General features: G+C 38.4%; 1 protein-coding gene across 6 annotated transcripts in view; it reads right to left on the reverse strand.

Moving 5' to 3' along the window:
- The window catches only part of LOC127873294 (thioredoxin domain-containing protein 16-like), a 107,676-nt gene that overhangs the window by 48,030 nt on the left and 42,407 nt on the right, over positions 1-17,239 (reverse strand). For all 6 annotated transcript variants that reach the window (XM_052417088.1, XM_052417085.1, XM_052417084.1 and 3 more), the window contains exons 6-10: positions 12,955-13,076; positions 9,530-9,620; positions 8,845-9,004; positions 1,675-1,832; positions 711-786 (exon numbers count right to left, since the gene is read on the reverse strand). In XM_052417088.1, coding sequence (XP_052273048.1) covers positions 711-786; positions 1,675-1,832; positions 8,845-9,004; positions 9,530-9,620; positions 12,955-13,076 — 607 coding nt within the window. The remainder of the gene's footprint in view (positions 1-710; positions 787-1,674; positions 1,833-8,844; positions 9,005-9,529; positions 9,621-12,954; positions 13,077-17,239) is intronic.

The raw sequence follows: 17,239 nt of genomic DNA on the forward strand, positions 1-17,239 counted from the left end.
ATGTAATTAATTAAGTACTGAAAATTTATAATCATATGATATGGACTTAAGCAATTATGTATCTTTGAAAAATGTATCGTATTGTAAATGTGTACTACGATGTTTATTGAAACGGTCCCCAGGTGACCTAGTTTTTAGATGCATGTGACCTAAATATGAACTTTGCATAGATATTGTCAAGATAAACATTCTTAACAAAGTTGATCAAAATTGTGCTTAAAAATAAGACCTTTAGATTTCTAACAGGTTTTTCTAAGGTTTAACTAGTGACCTTATTTTGAGACACACATGACCCAGATTAAAACTTGGTCGTGATGATGTCAGGATTAACATTCTGACAAAGATTTACCAAGCTTGAATAACAAATGTTGCATTTCAGAGTAATTACAGGGATATTATAAGATTTTACCTGGTGACCTTGTTGTTGGACACAATTGAGGAAGATTATTTCTCGATATTTTCAAGGTATTGTCAAGATTAACATTCTGACCCAGATACATCAAGATTGCAATAAAAAAAATGGCCTCCATAGCTATGAGCTAAACGTTGACGACACACGCAGAATTCACAGCGCACAATAACTGAGGACTTACATAGGGTGACCACCATAATTCCTTTGTGCTCAAGTGAGCTAAAAACATGTAATAATGCTACAAAGTTGTAATTTTCCTTTTATATCTAAAGCAACTGGCAAACAAATACCAGCCTACCTCTTTTGATTTCTGATAGCTGACTGCAGGAAGTGGCCCATAATAATTGCCAGCAGTTCGACCTTCCTCAGTATCCCTGAAATAGCACAGCAAATACACGTCTGTCACCATTGGCATTGACCAATCATGAGTTGATATCTGTGCAGTCCACACAGGCTGATACAAAATTACATTTTTCACCTAGAGTAGATCCCATAAATGAACATGACTAAAGTTCAAACTTGGCCTAGATGTTGTCCACATCAACATTCTGACCAGTCATTATGGTAAGTCTCCCCAAAAGACACAGAGTACTGGTTCTACCCAGGATATAGACTCAAGACTTCTCAATAAACCGTAGGTTTTTTATGCAATCAAGCTCAAATAAATATGTTTATTCAGCATTTCTTCTCAAAGGACTTTATTGTGCTATGAAATATCATTTTAATCCCTTCAATACTTTTTAGGTTACACACCTCACAAACAACCGGATGTATAGTCAGACAGACACAATAATATACTGTGACACCATAGTGACATAGCCTTAGCTGCCACTTACAAAATATTTTTGAAACAACTAATCCTAACTTTTAAGTCTATTAACCCTTTACTACTTAGATACATATTTTGACACAATTGTAGTCACTTCTAAAGTAAGATTTAATTGAAGACTTTTCTTTCTGGATTCAAGTTTAAAAGGCTTCATTTCCAACCCTTTGATAGTAAACAGCATAACACCTTAACAGACTGCCAGTAACTCGTAGGCTGTGAGTTACTCGCATGCTGTTCTGGTTTTATGCTGTTTGCACATAGCCATTTTCAATTTGCTTCTAAGTGGGAAAGGGTTAAACTAAAAGTCTGTAATAGAAACAAATTACTTATTGGTACTCTCCAATTTACGTTGAATGAGGGACAATGTGATAACCCCCTGTATATGACCCTAGAAGCTCCTTTCAGTGGCATAAAACATCACTCCAAAACTTACATGTTTATTAAGATATGCCCCATACTTCCACAGAAGAATTTACAGATGGTGTGAGCCAGCTGGTACATAGCCTGTCTACTGGAGATGTCATAGTAGAACCTGACCAGGCCAATGTCCAGGTCTCCGTAGGGGTCCATACCATCAGCAGGGATGTCAGACTGTAAGGAGAATATTTTGATTTAATCAATTATTTGGAACAACACTGAAGAACATGAACTTTAAATAATTTCAAGTTTATACTATATATATCAGCTGTATGTCAATTGTAAGTCAATGTGTGGCATGATCAACAACACACATTGTTTTTAAGTGTGTGTTCAAATTTTTACTTAAATTATTTTGTGATGTTTGTATTGAATGTGTTTGAAATCAATCAGGCCTAAGATGCTGCATTCGTTAACATAGTATTTTGGCATGTGATGTTAATTGAAACAACATGCAATTTCATACTGGTCTAAATGCATCTGTTCATTTATTTTGTTTTTAGCATGGCTTGGAATGTGTTAGCTTAGTCCATAATTATGGCAGAAAAACGTCCATGTAAAAATGATAGATTCCCTTATTTGTTAAAATGTGCGTTTGCGCATGGGTTATTAGAATTATAAATAAACAAACAAATATATTATACACATTTCTAAGTAAGGAGTGCTATTTTGATTGTTTGAATATACTGCATGCATTATTTTCTAAAATGTATCACAATTTTTGTTAAATTTTCAATTTGCCAAAATGCGAAAAAGTCCATTCAAGTCAAATGCTGATTATCTCATGGTGTATTTTAAATTTGCTTATAATAGTAACTTAGCATTTAAAACAATTTTTTTAAGTAAAATTCATTTTAATTATTAACAAGAGATGTGTTCGTCAGAAACACAATGCCCCCTACTGCGCCACTTTGAAATATATATTTTTTTGACCTTTGACCTTGAAGGATGACCTTGACCTTGAACTTCCACCACTCAAAATGTGCAGCTTCATGAGATACACATGCATGCCAAATATCAAGTTGCTATCTTCAATATTGCAAAAGTTATGGCCAACGTTAAAGTTTTTTTTCAGACGGATGGACAGACTGACATACTTACTGATGGACAGTTCAACTGCTATATGCCACCCTATCGGGGGCATAAAAACTTACCTGCTATCTAAAAGCTACTACCTCCAAAGGTGGGTTATCTATCCGGGAATTTCTGGAGCCGCCACCTAATATCCGCAATTTAGACTAGGGCGGAACATAGTGTAACATAACCTAGCTAAACAGATACCCTACACCTCATTCTTCTTCCAATATATACCAAAATATTAGTTGAAGAGCGGGGTGGGAGGTGGGACTCACCAATAGCAGGTAAGTATTAAATAATTAAAATGAATTTTACTTAAAAAAATTGTTTTAATGTCATAAATACGTTACCTGCTATCTAATAGCTGAATTTGAAGCTGCTGCGAGAAGGTTCGTAATAGCTCCCCAATCCCAATCACAGCAGAACCCATACTAGGGTAATCAGCTAATGATAGCAGAACCCATAACCAGGGTTATCAGCTTATCTTCGTTAGTACGGTATTGACTTGACTTCTCGGATAAGAGGAAGTTTGTCTATGTCGTAGAAGACACTACCATTTGTGAAACCATAAGAGGACCCAACAAATACAAGTTGTCTTGTTGGCTTTCCAGAGAACAAAGATAAAAGGAGAAGAAGGTGATCGGATTCCTCCAGAAATCATCTTGGAGCACGTCAGAGAGTGGGGTGTGATAAATATATGCCCACGAAGCTGACAGAGCTCGTAATTCATGCGGTCTGCTCTCAAAAAGGGATGAATTCCTAGATGAGAGAGAATAGTAAGCCTTTCTTAGTTGAGGCTACCCAACTAGAAATAGAAGCTGCAGACACACCCTCCCACCCTTTTTTTTAAGGAATGAAGAGTCTCTTGCGAGAACCTCTAATGGACTAAACTCTGCCGAAGAACTTCAAAGCGCTGACTGGGCAGAAGAGTCTATCTTCATCTTCATGTCCACAAGTTCTAGAAAGACTTGGGACCTTGAAGGATTTAGACGCCATAGAGGGCAGTTGATATTTATCAAGGAATCCTGGCGGACACAACAAAGTGACGGAGCCATCGGATCACAACGAAGATGGCCGTCTTCGACAGAAAGAGCATGAATTTCACTTCTCCGTTTGGCTGAAGCCATAGTAAAAAGGAAAACAGTCTTCAAGGTTAGGAACTGTAAAGAAGCCTGCTGAAGGGGTTCATTAGGGAGCCTAAGTAAGCCACCAAAGAACGCAATCCAAATCCCATATAGGGGTAAGGGAACGAGAAACAGGGCTTTAAAGTTCCATGGCTCGGAACAGTTCTGAAATAGCTGGGTCAGCACAGACTTGTGATGACTTACGAAAAGCCAAGGTATGCGAAAGCATAGATCTGTATCCTTTGATGGAGCTAAGAGAAAGTTTCTTATCATCAAAGAGATAGATGAGAAAATCCGCTATGCGTCTAGCAGAGGGATTGAAGGGATCAATTGCCCTCAAATACACCAGTCAGAGAAGAGCTTCCAGAGAGCATCGTAGACTGTTCTGGTGGACTTTCTCCTTGCAGAGGCAAGGAGGGTTTAAGCCCTAACAGAAAAACGCTTCTTCTGTAGGGATTGTCGGATAAAGGCCAGAAGTGTAATGGAACATGTGTGGATCCGCATGAAGTCTGCCTCTATGAGATAGGAGATCTGACCTGTGAGGAAGTTTCTTGGGACAGTCGCACAGGATACTGAGAAGGTCGTTGAACTAGAATCTCCTGGGCCACCAAGGAGGATTTGGCAAAAGATCACCCTGATTTCTGAGTTAGAATGGGTGAGAGAGGCGTAATCGTCCAGTTGGTCCCAAGCAAAAGAGCGTCTACCGCCTATGCTGCTGGATTGTAAACTGTACTCAAGTACAGAAGAAGTTTGTGATTGTCTATGATCGCAAACAGGTCGAACAGTGGATAAACAAACGTGAGAAAAATCTGGTTGGCCACTTCCTGATGAAGTGTCAATTCCGACGGGAGGAACTGGTGTTGCGAGATAAACCGTCCGCCAGGGCGTTGAGACAAACTGGTATGTATTTTGACGAGTGAGAGATGTTGAGGCTCTTGCAAAGAATGAGTAAATTCCTGATTTCCAGATACAGGGAGGGAGTGAGAAGGTGTTCACCCCTTTGCTTGGATGTAAGCCACAACTTATGTGTTGTCTGTTGACACCATCACACAGGAGTCCCAAAGATGTGATTGGAAATGAGATACAGTTAGAAAAACTGTTCGAGATTGTTGATGTGCAGGTGAGACTCTTGAGGAGACCACATTCCTGAGATTATCAGGCTGAGTGGTTCCAGGTGAGCGCCCTAACCTTCCTTGTTCCGTATAAGATGTAAGGAAGGTTGCCTTGGAAGAAGTACTCCTTCCAAGAGAGTCTCCTAGTCTAACCACAACTGAAGGTGGGGGACTAAGGACGGAAGGATGGGAATCTGTGAAGCAGATTGTCCAGAGACCATTTCCAACAAGACTATTGCCAAGCAATATATGTCCCCTACCGGCTCCACCACTGTCAGAAATTCCACCATTGTCAGATTTTTTAATTTTTTATTTGTTACCATAGCAACCAGAATTTTTGACGTAGGAACAAAATGAAATGACGTGCATAATGTCCATATTGCCATCTATCCATGTTTCAAGTTTCATGAAAAAATAAGACGAACTTTTAAAGTTATCGCAGGATCCAGAAAACTACCATTTTCAGCAGTATTTTTAGTCTATTTTTTGCCATAGCAACCAGAAGTTTTGATGTAGGAACAAAATGAAATGACTTGCATAATGTCCATATTGCCATCTATCCATGTTTCATGAAAAAATATGAAGAACTTTTTAAGTTATCGCAGGATCCAGAAAAGTGTGACAGACAGACTCACAGACCGAAAACCATAAGTCCCCTCCAGTGAAACCAGTAGGGAACAACAAGCTGAGAGATAGTGCTGAAGAGGACATAGGAAGAGACGTCCCAGCAGAATGACTGGTGACCGGACCACTCCGACCAGACTTGAAAGTCGTCTGACTAGAAAAGTGTTGAACACTTTTAAGTCTATGACCAGTCTCCAGTAGTCACTTAACCTGAACCAGGAAAAAGGCCACTGTAAAATCCTGGAGAATAAAGCTCTTGAACCATTTCTACCGCCTGTTCTTCCAAGAGTCCGAGAATGGAATATGGAATTTGTGGATGCGGAGATACCAGATGTATGTGAATGCGGAAAAGTGGAGGCCTTTTTATTAATTAAAAAGTGAGGCTTTTTGTAACAAGGGAATGAACCCACGCGTCCGAAGTTATTGGAGTCATCAATTAGCGAAGTGCAGAAATATGGCCGCGACTGGTACCTACGTCACCGGAGATGGTGGCGGTAGAAAGGGGGAATCCATTGGGCTGACCTTGGGGAGGTCCCCCTTGCCGGTTGAAGGCTTGAAAGTCTTCTTATTCAGCCTTGGGTTAGCCCTTTTTCCAAGCATCTTTATCTGACGAATTCCGATAGGAAGACGACCTGTTATAGGAAGACGGCCTGTTAGGGGCCGGATGTGGAATAGAAGAAGGCCTTTCAGAGAAAAAGTTGTTCTTCTTAGTATTCTTGGCTGTCGGGGCTTCTGGGGGATTAGAAGCTGGACGCTTAAAAACCCCTTGGCGCTGGCCAGAGTTGTTACTCACTAAAGTTGCAAAGATCTGGTCTTCCTGGTCAGCCTTAATTGCCGCCTGTATCCTGCCTCCAAAAAGGGAATCTATTGTGATCCCTCCAGATCCAAGCATCTCGGACATTGAAGATGCAGCATTATGTGATAAAAACTGCGTCGTTTGCGAAAGATGAAATAATAAGGCACTAAGTTACTCAGGAACTGAGTCCAATACCTCCCAAGCCATCTACAAGGCTGTGGCCACCATGAGGTCAAGCTGGTTAGCTAGACCTATGGATCGGCCTTCTCTCATGTCTCGATTCTTCAACATGGAGTAAGGAACTGAGATAGGGGTAGGAGCAACTGGCATAGTAAGCAAAAGCTTGCTAATGTCAGGATCCACACCCAGCAGTTTGGAAAGATCCAAACCGGTAGTCGGGTCGGTTACCGGGGACTTGTAGCTTTTACCGCCATCAAGCGGTTTAGGCTCAGTCAGGTCCTTAGGGGCTTTCCATGAGGATGGAGAAGGCCTAATGTGGGTTCCAGTGACTGAAAAACAGACATTGTAGTCCAGCCAATTGGAAGGCGGAGGTTGATGTGAGACATTGCCTTGCTAATCCTGCCGGGTTCACATTAGCGGGCCAACTGTTCCGTGACAGTGACTGCAGAGCCTGTAGCCGACAGTGAAGGGCGGGGTCAAAAGTCATCACCTGGGGTCTTGAACATAATTTCATAGACCTGATTTATAGAAGCCAAATACATGTAGTAATGTTCAGCCTCAATGTTAGACTCCGAGCCCGCTTCAGCTGAACCATCTGCAAGACCAGTGGTCTGCATGTAGCCAGTTGAGACAGAAGTAGGAATACCAGATGGAGATATTTCATAAGCTTCTGGCATAAGTGGTTCATTTTTCGGCACCAGAATGAAAATAGCTGGTAGGAAGGCCGACCAGAGACCAAGTCAGCGGATTAACTTTGGAAACCGGCGATTGCCGGTAGAGCATCAGTATTGAAGGCACAAGGTTTCCTGGAGACTGCTCAATCCATAAGTATTTGGATTCGATAAAGTAGCAGCCGGAGGTAACGTAGAAGATACCCGTGGGGCTGAAAAGGTAGCCGTAGTGGCAAGGTGAACCCCTGACCTTTGAGCCTGAGAGTTAAACGTAGATAAATTAGGCCCAGTGGCTGTAGAAGCGGCTAACATGAAACAGTTCGGCGAAGCTGGGAACGAGGTCTCCTGGAGTAGCTTCTCCCCGAGCGTTGGTGTGATCGCTTTCGAGAGGATTGATGCCGAGAACTGCTCAGATAAGAGAGCATGTCTGATGTCCACTCGGGTATTGATGAGGGCTTGTCGAGGCAGACGATTAATCATGCGAAGACGTGTCAGAAGAGGAGGAATGGCCGCAAACATCTGACTATAAATATCTACGTCTGTGGTTAGGTATAGGAACGCGAATGCCCATACAGTTGTGAAGTGCCGACAACATCGTGTCAACGTCTAGCTGGATGTTGTAATCCGGTGAAACAGAGCGTGACACTCATCCATGCAGCGCCTCCCTCAAGGCAGGGATTGCATGACCAGTGATATGGCCAGGCAACCAGAATATCAGTGACGGGACCGGTCATAAGCTGACTGGTGACAAGACCGGTGATAGACTGACCGTTGAACGGAACGGTCATAAGCTGACCGGTGATCTGACTGGTCAAAGGCTGAACGGTGACCAGACAGGTCATAGAATGACCAGTGACTGAACCGGTCTTCAACCGGTCACTATGCCGGTCAAAGACCGGGGCACGGTCAATGTATGACCGGTGACGTCACCGGGCAAAGTCTCCCATTTCCTTTCTTTCTTCTTATAGTTCCTCTGCTTCTTCTTTTTTTCTCTCTCTTCTCCTCTTTGGCAATACCCTTAAATACCCCAAATTAACTGGTCATCTATCAGATTGTTATACAGCACAAGAAATTCATTATTGCACATAATGCAAATGATAAACATTCTCTCAGTTTATTATTCTAAAAAAGAAGTTACGTGCACACTTGAATACACTCTGCCCTCACATGACCACAAGAAAGGTGTTTGAGCATAAATTAAACAAAAGTTTAATACAATACACGGAAATAACAAGGATAATAAGTTATTAGACAAATAATAAAACTTATCTAAACCAAAACGTGAGCACAGGGAACAAATCAAAATTAATTCAATTTTCAAAGACAACAAAATGGCGCTGTTTATGTCCACGTATCCGGAAGAAGAATGAAGTGTAGAGTCTCGGTTTAGCTAGGTTACGTTTCACCATGTTCCGCCCTAGTCTAAATTGCGAATATTAAGCGGCAGCTACAGAAATTTCTGGATAGATAACCCACCTTCAGAGGTAGTCGCTATAAGATAGCAGGTAACGTATTTATGACATTAAAACAAATCTGTATGCATCTCATTCCTGCAGATGAGTACAGCAAACTCAGCAGTGTACACACGCCAACACAACCTACCACTTTCTTATAGGTGACAAGCTTGGCAAACTTTGCTACGCCCGTAAGACTGTGCTCTCCTTTGAAGCGAATGCTATGGTAGTGTGTATCCTTGGTACCCATCAGCTGAGTCCACACCCACCAAATTGACATCTTGTCCCCGTGGCTACCAGGAGGCTGGCTGTGACATTAACAATCCCACTCTCAGGTAAATAAGTAACATTAACGCCCCTGTCCAATTAAAATAATTCAATTGATGCTTACCGGTAAATTTCGCAAGTTATTTTAAAGGACATTTATTTCACTAACAAATAAAAAATACATTTTAAATGTTGGCTCTTGGTGTGAATGAAATTCAAAATCTTTACTGTATGCTGGATCTGAACATGGTTTGATTCTCTAATTACTCAAGTGGTAACACAAAGTATTGCATGTATATCTTCTATTCCAAAAATTATTATCAAATGGTTATCCTTTGACGTATTTGAGTTTGTTTGTTTTTTATGTGTGACATGCTCACTTAGCAAAAAATCAATAACTTAACAAAGTGTTATCTATAAATCAGTTTGAATGAATTTGTTTGCAGTTTGGTTGGTAAAAAATGTTTACTATAATTTTTTTAAGCTTTTGTCTATTTCTTAGTATTTGTGCAACGGCGTTTCAAGCCAAGGTAATGAAGCAAAAGATATTCGGTATGTTTGCTTACTCAAACAGTTTTGTAGCCTTCCTGTCAGTGCTCACAATGAACTTCACTTTATCTGAGTAGGCATAGGCCACCTCCATGAAAACTCTGTGCTCTGAAAGACATGGAACAAGATGTGAACATGTACCTTTAAAACTTGTTGCTTAGCATTTACCATTCCAAGGCACTGAATGCAGCGTTATTTACCATTTTATATTTCATGTTGTATGTATTGTCCTGTTTTACCATTGTGATTGGTCACATGCCAAAACAAAACTTTTTTGAGTTTTAGTTTTTGCAACATTGAAGTAATCACAATGGATACAGATGTGACAATTGCCTGTGAAGTATATGCTATGTAATTATTGTTGTTTTGTTGTTGTCATTTTATTTAGGGGGTGGGGGGAAATATAGTGTACAAGTACAACTAACAGTTCAAAGGAAATTGATTACGTTACAAGGCAGAAATAAGCCTTCATGATATCTAACCATTAATTGTGACCTTGACCTTCCATCAAGGAGCATAAGTATTGTTTATGACACATGTTATGGTCATCATGGAAATAATAATGCAACTTCATGTTTCATTCCATTTTGGCAATAACAATTAAAGAACAAAAATTAAGTTAAGGACCATTAACCATGAATGATGACACTGACCTTTCAATGAGTAGCAATAAGAAGTTTTTATAAAATAAATGTTGTCCAAAATTAAATAAAAACATTAACATCCTCCGAGTCATTAAACAAGAGGGCCTGAAAGGCCCAAAGTCGCTCACCTGAGATAACAAGATATTATTGGGACAAATCTTCTGACCAAGTTTCACAAAGATCGGAAAATAAATGTGGCCTCTAGAGTGTTAACAAGGTTTTACTATAGCCATATAATGAAAAATGCCCCGCCCCCTGGCAGCCATGTTTTTCAACCAACCGCATCATTTTTAAACTCGTCCAAGATATTATCAGAATGAATCTTTTGACCAAGTTTCATGAAGATCGGACAGTTAATGTGGCCTCTAGAGTGTTAACAAGATTTTACTATAGCCATATAGGGAAAAATGCCCTGCCCCTTGGAAACCATTTTTTTCAAGCAAACATAATTATTTTCGAACTCATCCAAGATATTATTGAGACCAATCTTCTGATCAAATTTCATGAAAATTGGACAATAAATATGGCCTCTAGAGTGTTAACAAGGTTTTACTATAGCCATATATAGCCATATAAGGAAAAATGCCCCGCCCCTGGTGGCCATGTTTTTAAAGCAACCAAAATCATTTTTGAACTAATCCAAGATATCATTGGGACAAATCTTCTGACCAAGTTTCATGATGATCGGAAAATAAATGTGACCTCTAGAGTGTTAACAAGGTTTTACTATAGCCATATAAGGAAAATAGCCCCGCCCCCCGTGGTGGCCATGTTTTTCAACCAACCGGCATCTTTTTTTAACTTGTCCAAGATATTATTGGGATGAATCTTCTGTCCGAGTTTCATGAAGATCGGACTATAAATGTGGCCTCTAGAGTGTTAACAAGATTTTACTATAGCCTTATATAGCCATATAAGATAAAATGCCCCGCTCCTTGGCGGTCATGTTTTTCAAGCAAACGTAACCATTTTCGAACTCCTCCAAGATATCATTGAAACCAATCTTCTGACCAAATTTCATGAAGATTGGACAATAAACGTGGCCTCCAGAGAGTAAACAAGGCAAATGTTGACCCCACACAACAGACGACGGAAAAAAAACGATCACAAAAGCTCACCATGAGCACGTTGTGCTCAGGTGAGCTAAAAAGTGAAGGGTTATGGTTCTTAAGCATAGCACTTCTCCTCATAAATATCAATACACCCATGAAGTTCAACCAACCATAACCATTTTCGAACTCGTCCAAGATATTATTGGGACACATGCTCTGACAAAGTTTCATGAAGATTGGACTAAAAATGTGACTTCTAGAGTGTTAACAAGGTTTTACTATAGCCATATAAGGAAAACTGCCACCCCCCCTGGCGGCAATGTTTTTCAACCAACCGGAACCATTTTCGAACTCGTCCTAAATATTATTGGGACACATGTTCTGACAAAGTTTCATGAAGATTGGACTAAAAATGTGACTTCTAGAGTGTTAACAAGGTTTTACTAAAGCCATATAAGGAAAACTGCCACGCCCCCTGGCAGCCATGTTTTTCAACCAACCGGAACTCGTCCAAGATATTATTGAGACACATGTTCTAACCAAGTTTCATGAAGATTGGACAATAAATGTGACCTTTAGAGTGTTAACAAGGTAAATGTGGACGACGCACGACCTACAAAAGGCAATCACAATAGCTCACCATGAGCACGTTGTGCTCAGGTGAGCTAAAAATGATCAAAAATAGGATCACATAAGTCACATACACTTACCAGACGTGATAATAGCCTTCATCACATCTTTCAGCATTTCATAGCTACACATAAGTCACACAGGCTTACTAAGGTTCCAATAGCCTTCATCACACCATTAGGCATTTCATAGCTACATGTACACATACGTCACACATGCTTACTAAGGTTTCAATAGCCTTCATCACACCATTAGGCTTTTCATAGCTACACATAAGTCACACATGCTTACCGAAGGTTCCAATAGCCTTTATTACACCATTAGGCATTTCATAGCTACAAATAAGTCACACATGCTTACGAAGGTTCCAATAGCCTTCATAATACCATAAGGCAGTTCATAGCTACAAATACACTCACATGATTACCAAAGGTTCCAATAGCCTTCATTACACCATTATGCATTTCATAGCTACACATAAGTCACACATGCTTACAAAGGTTCCAATAGCCTTCATAATACCATTAGGCAGTTCATAGCTACACATACACTCACATGATTACCGAAGGTTCAAATAGCCTTCATCACACCATTAGGCATTTCATAGCTACACATTAGTCACACATGCTTATGAAGGTTCTAAAAGCCTTCATCCCACCATTAGGCAGTTCATTTCTACACATACACTCACATGATTACGGAAGGTTGAAATAGCCTTCATCACACCATTTGGCATTTGATAGCTACACATAAGTCACACATGCTTACGAAGGTTCCAATAGTCTTCATCACACCATTAAGCATTTCATAGCTAAACATAAGTAACACATGCTTTCTGAAGGTTCAAATAGCCTTAATAATACCATTAGGCATTTCATAGCTATACATAAGTCACACATGCTTACTGAAGGTTCAAATAGTCTTCATAACATCATTAGGCATTTCATAGCTACACATACATCACACCATCAGACATTTCATAGCTACACATAAGTCTTACGAAGGTTTAGATAGCCTTCATCACACAATTTGGCATTTCATAGCTACACATCAGTCTTACGAAGGTTTAGATAGCCTTCATCACACAATTTGGCATTTCATAGAACATATGCTTACCGAAGGTTCCAATAGCCTTCATGTAACCAACCACAACATCCTGCTTTCCTCTGAAGTGAGCTAGCTGAGTCTGCATCTCCTCCTTGCTTTGCAGAATGGGGACCTCACGCAGCAGTACCAGCCTGGGAAACATAAGTCATAGAGGCAAAAGTAGCCAGGAATAGTGAAATCTGGCTTCTCAATCCATGCCGAAGACGTTGGACCTCGGACATTTCTGATAAATTTACCTGAGGTCTGATATCAATACGGAAACTGTCATCGTGTCTGACAAAAAATAGATATGTTAAACTTTGCTTTGGTTGGATATTGTAACGAAAATTCAAATCTGTTTAAAATATTGACTGGTAGAGGTTTATTTTACTTCTATAGTTGGTTGAACAATAAAATTGAATTGCTCATTGCCAACTAGTAGAGCAAAATTGCTATCCGTGCTGGTTACGTGCTATTACGAACCAGTGCATGGAGTTTCGTGATGTAAGCCAAACACAACAGTTTTTTATGCTTGAAATAACGTTCACCGGTTTTAATCGTTGCAAAGTGAAAGCGGAGAACAAAGCAAACTGTCCTCTTTCCTTGACCTTGCCAACATACTTGTATGATGGGAAAGTAAGCATTTGAAAGAATTGTTAAGTTTTGCCGAGTACTATAGTGTTAAGTATTGCTGTTTGAAAATATTTGTAATATATATAATAACAAGAGCACCACATAACGGGTGCCACGCTCGGCTGCGAAAGCTTTTCAGAATTTTTTTTTTTTTTAAGAGGTTACAGTGACCTTGACCTTTGACCTAGTGACCCAATATGGGTGTGGCGTGTAGAACTCATCAAGTTGCATCTACATATGAAGTTTCAAAGTTGTAGGTGGAAGCACTTTGATTTTAGAGCCTATGTTAAAGTTTTATATTAGAGGTCACAGTGACCTTGACCTTTGACCTGGTGACCCAAAAATGGGTGTGGCGTGTAGAACTCATCAAGGTGCATCTACATATGAAGTTCCAAAGTTGTAGGTGGAAGCACTTTGATTTTAGAGCCTATGCTAAAGTTTTATATTAGAGGTCACAGTGACCTTGACCTTTGACCTTGTGACCCAAAAATGGGGGTGGCGTGTAGAACTCATCAAGGTCCATCTATATATGAAGTTTCAAAGTTGTAGGTGGAAGCACTTTGATTTTAGAGCCAATGTTAAGGTTTTAGCACATCGCCTACGGAGAACGTCGGACGACGAGCTGGCTATGACAATACCTCGGGTTTCCTCCGAAAACAGCCGAGCTAAAAATTAGAAAGCTCTCTTCACTTTTAATTGAAAGTTTTACTATATGTTGTATAAAGAAACGTCTAAATGTAGTTATCATTTTATTGTTTGTTATATTTTTTTTTAAATTGTTAACGTTAATATAATATAAATACACTAAATTAAAAGGTTTTCTGGTTTGCATAAAATAAACTGAATTAAAAGGTTTTCTGGTTTGCATAAAATAAACTGAATTAAAAGGTTTTTTGGTTTGCATAAAATAAACTGAAATTTCTGGTTTGGGTAAAAGAAGAACAAGGTCCGGTAAAATTTTGTGAGGTCCAGTTAATTTCAAAAGTTAACCGACATCATGTCCGGTAAGACATTTTTGTCTTCTGCATGGGTTGGGCTTCTACATTATCTTATATCCCACTTATCTTTCTGAAAATATATTACAATAAAGCAGATTTTGACACTTTTTGACGTTACTTTTTTAAATGATAATATATTTGGCTACTATTTCAGAGTTCTTAGCGCAAACCTAGAATATTGAAGCACTTAGTTAAAAATTTATGTCTGTTGGATTGAATGTTATCTTTTATATATTTAGTTTTCTAAACATTGAATGAAAACTGTTTCACATCCACAATTAATATGCAAACCATCATTTACCAGTTTACAATAATGAATCAAGCAGAAATTGTGAATGATAAGGGATTACAATATAACAAAGACCTATAGATTACACAGATTGGAAACTTCGCGCCTTATCGGGCTATCTCGCGGCGGGGTCACGTGGTCAGGAAACTGATCAGAACACTTAGGATCAGCAGACGATTTATTCCATAAATCAGTCGGAGGGGTCCGGAGATTGCCGGTGTATCACGATTGCGATAAGATAGCGACTCGTAAGTAGCAACGGCTACGATAATCGAGCAAAGTTATGCGAAAATGTTACGGCGCTATAGCAAGGCGGCTGTAACTTGGTCAATATTGATCCGATTTTTAGAAAATAAAGTTTATTAGAAAGATGAGTAATTATGCTTATATAAAATCTCGATTTTATTTACCTACACTAAGAATTTATTATGCCGCGATCGTTGAAGGAATAGCGCTATAAGAAATACCAAATCGCGGCGAGAATGCCGTTGAATATTTTATTTGAAAGGCTTTTTCTGATAAAATATTCTTGTAAACATTTTTTTCAGACATTTAAAACCTTATAAATACTATTTTTCAAAAATGATAGATAAATGTGAACTCATAGATCTAGGTCTCTGATAAAAACAACATTAAAGTATAATAAATGCTATGATCGTGCGATCCAAAAACGGTTTCTTTTAGACTTATTTCAACATTGATTCTGTAGATTTTTTTCATTTTTTTTAATTCTCAATTTTTTATTTAGATCTTATTCATGAGTTATAGGCTATTAAAGTTTTGTGTGTAATCCAGTATTTTTCTATTGGTAATTAATAAAAGCTTTAAGTGACATGGACTAGATTTCGCGAAAAGAAAAAAACAAACATTTCACGAGCGTGTTAATTGTCGGATCAATTAGCGAACTGAAGATGTTTTGTTTGTTTTTTCTTTAATCTTGAGAATTTTAAAAGAAGGGATCCTTACTCTAAATATCAGTTTGCGTTGTTGATTGAATTTAATTTTGTGATCATCGGCCGCGGCTGGCGAATTCATTCTTTATATGTCATTGTGATGCCCAATTAAGATAAGTCTTTGTTGTGAATGTTTATGATTTTAATATACTTGTTTGTAATAGTTCGTTATAAACACGGGTAAACGCTGTATAAAACTGAACTGATTAAATAAAAGGTTATTGTTTGTGCTTTTTATAGTTATCTCACAGCTATCTGTTATAATATGTTTGTATATTAACTTGCATGTGTAACATCGACAGGAAAACTGGTAATACTAATAGAAGAAGATATGTAATGCGAATTAAAATCCATACTTTCATCTATTTTTTTTTATTCATACCAAAATAAACATATTGCCCAGAATAAAAATCTTATTTCTTCAATGTGAAGTGAAAAATGACAAAGTTTTTCACAATGAGCCAAAGAACGTTTGACGACAGGTGTGTACAATAGGGTAAAATAGCTTAAAATTGTACCAACTTTGTACAAGGCCAAAATCCTTTAAAATGAACATTTTCCTCAAGTTTAGTTAATTCGTACCTATATTAACATATCACCAAGCATAAAAATCTGACTTAATCTATTTGGGATGAAAAATGAAAAAGTTTATCCAAAAGAACCAAAACACGTTTGACAGCAATTGTGTACAACAGAAGAAAAGAGCTTAAAATTGTACCGACATTGTATAAGGCCAAATCCTTTAAATTGAATACTTTCTTCTAGGTTTTTTAAATCTGTACTTAGATTAACATCTCGCCTAGCATAAAAATCTTACATCAACGATATGGGATGAGAAATAGAAAAGTTTTTCAAAAAGAAACAAACCACTTTGGCGACAGGTGTGAAAAATGATTGAATGAAATAACAGTATAAAATTGTACAAAGTGTACAACGGCAAAATTCTTTAAAATGCCTTATTCTCGTCTACTTTTTATCAATCGTACCTAGATTAACATCTCACCTAGCTTAACAGTCTTACTTTTTCAATCTTTGATAAGAAATGAGGAAGTTTTTTAAAAAATCTTTGGGCCATTCAATTTTTTAAAATTATCGAAAATGAACGAATCCAGTGTTCTCTTTCAAATTCCGATAAATTAATAATAAATTAGAATAATAACTACCAAAACCTGAAGAATTATAAACAAAGAAAATAAAAACTCATTTTTATTTACACAAAAAGTATTCAATATGTCAAATATTAACGATTAATTACGAAGAATAATTGATTGCTTTATAACAAAATGGCCGACAGTAGCTGGAACAGGGAAGAATTTACAGGTACACAGGCATCTCCAAAATCAATGTCACGTGACTCGCGTCCGCCTTTAGATTTTATCGCATATCGCTATCGCGAAGACGAGAGTTTCCAATCTGTGTAATCTATAGGTCTTTGAATATAC

The sequence above is a fragment of the Dreissena polymorpha genome, chromosome 3 (genome assembly GCF_020536995.1).
Source record: "Dreissena polymorpha isolate Duluth1 chromosome 3, UMN_Dpol_1.0, whole genome shotgun sequence".
Lineage (NCBI taxonomy): Eukaryota > Metazoa > Mollusca > Bivalvia > Myida > Dreissenidae > Dreissena > Dreissena polymorpha.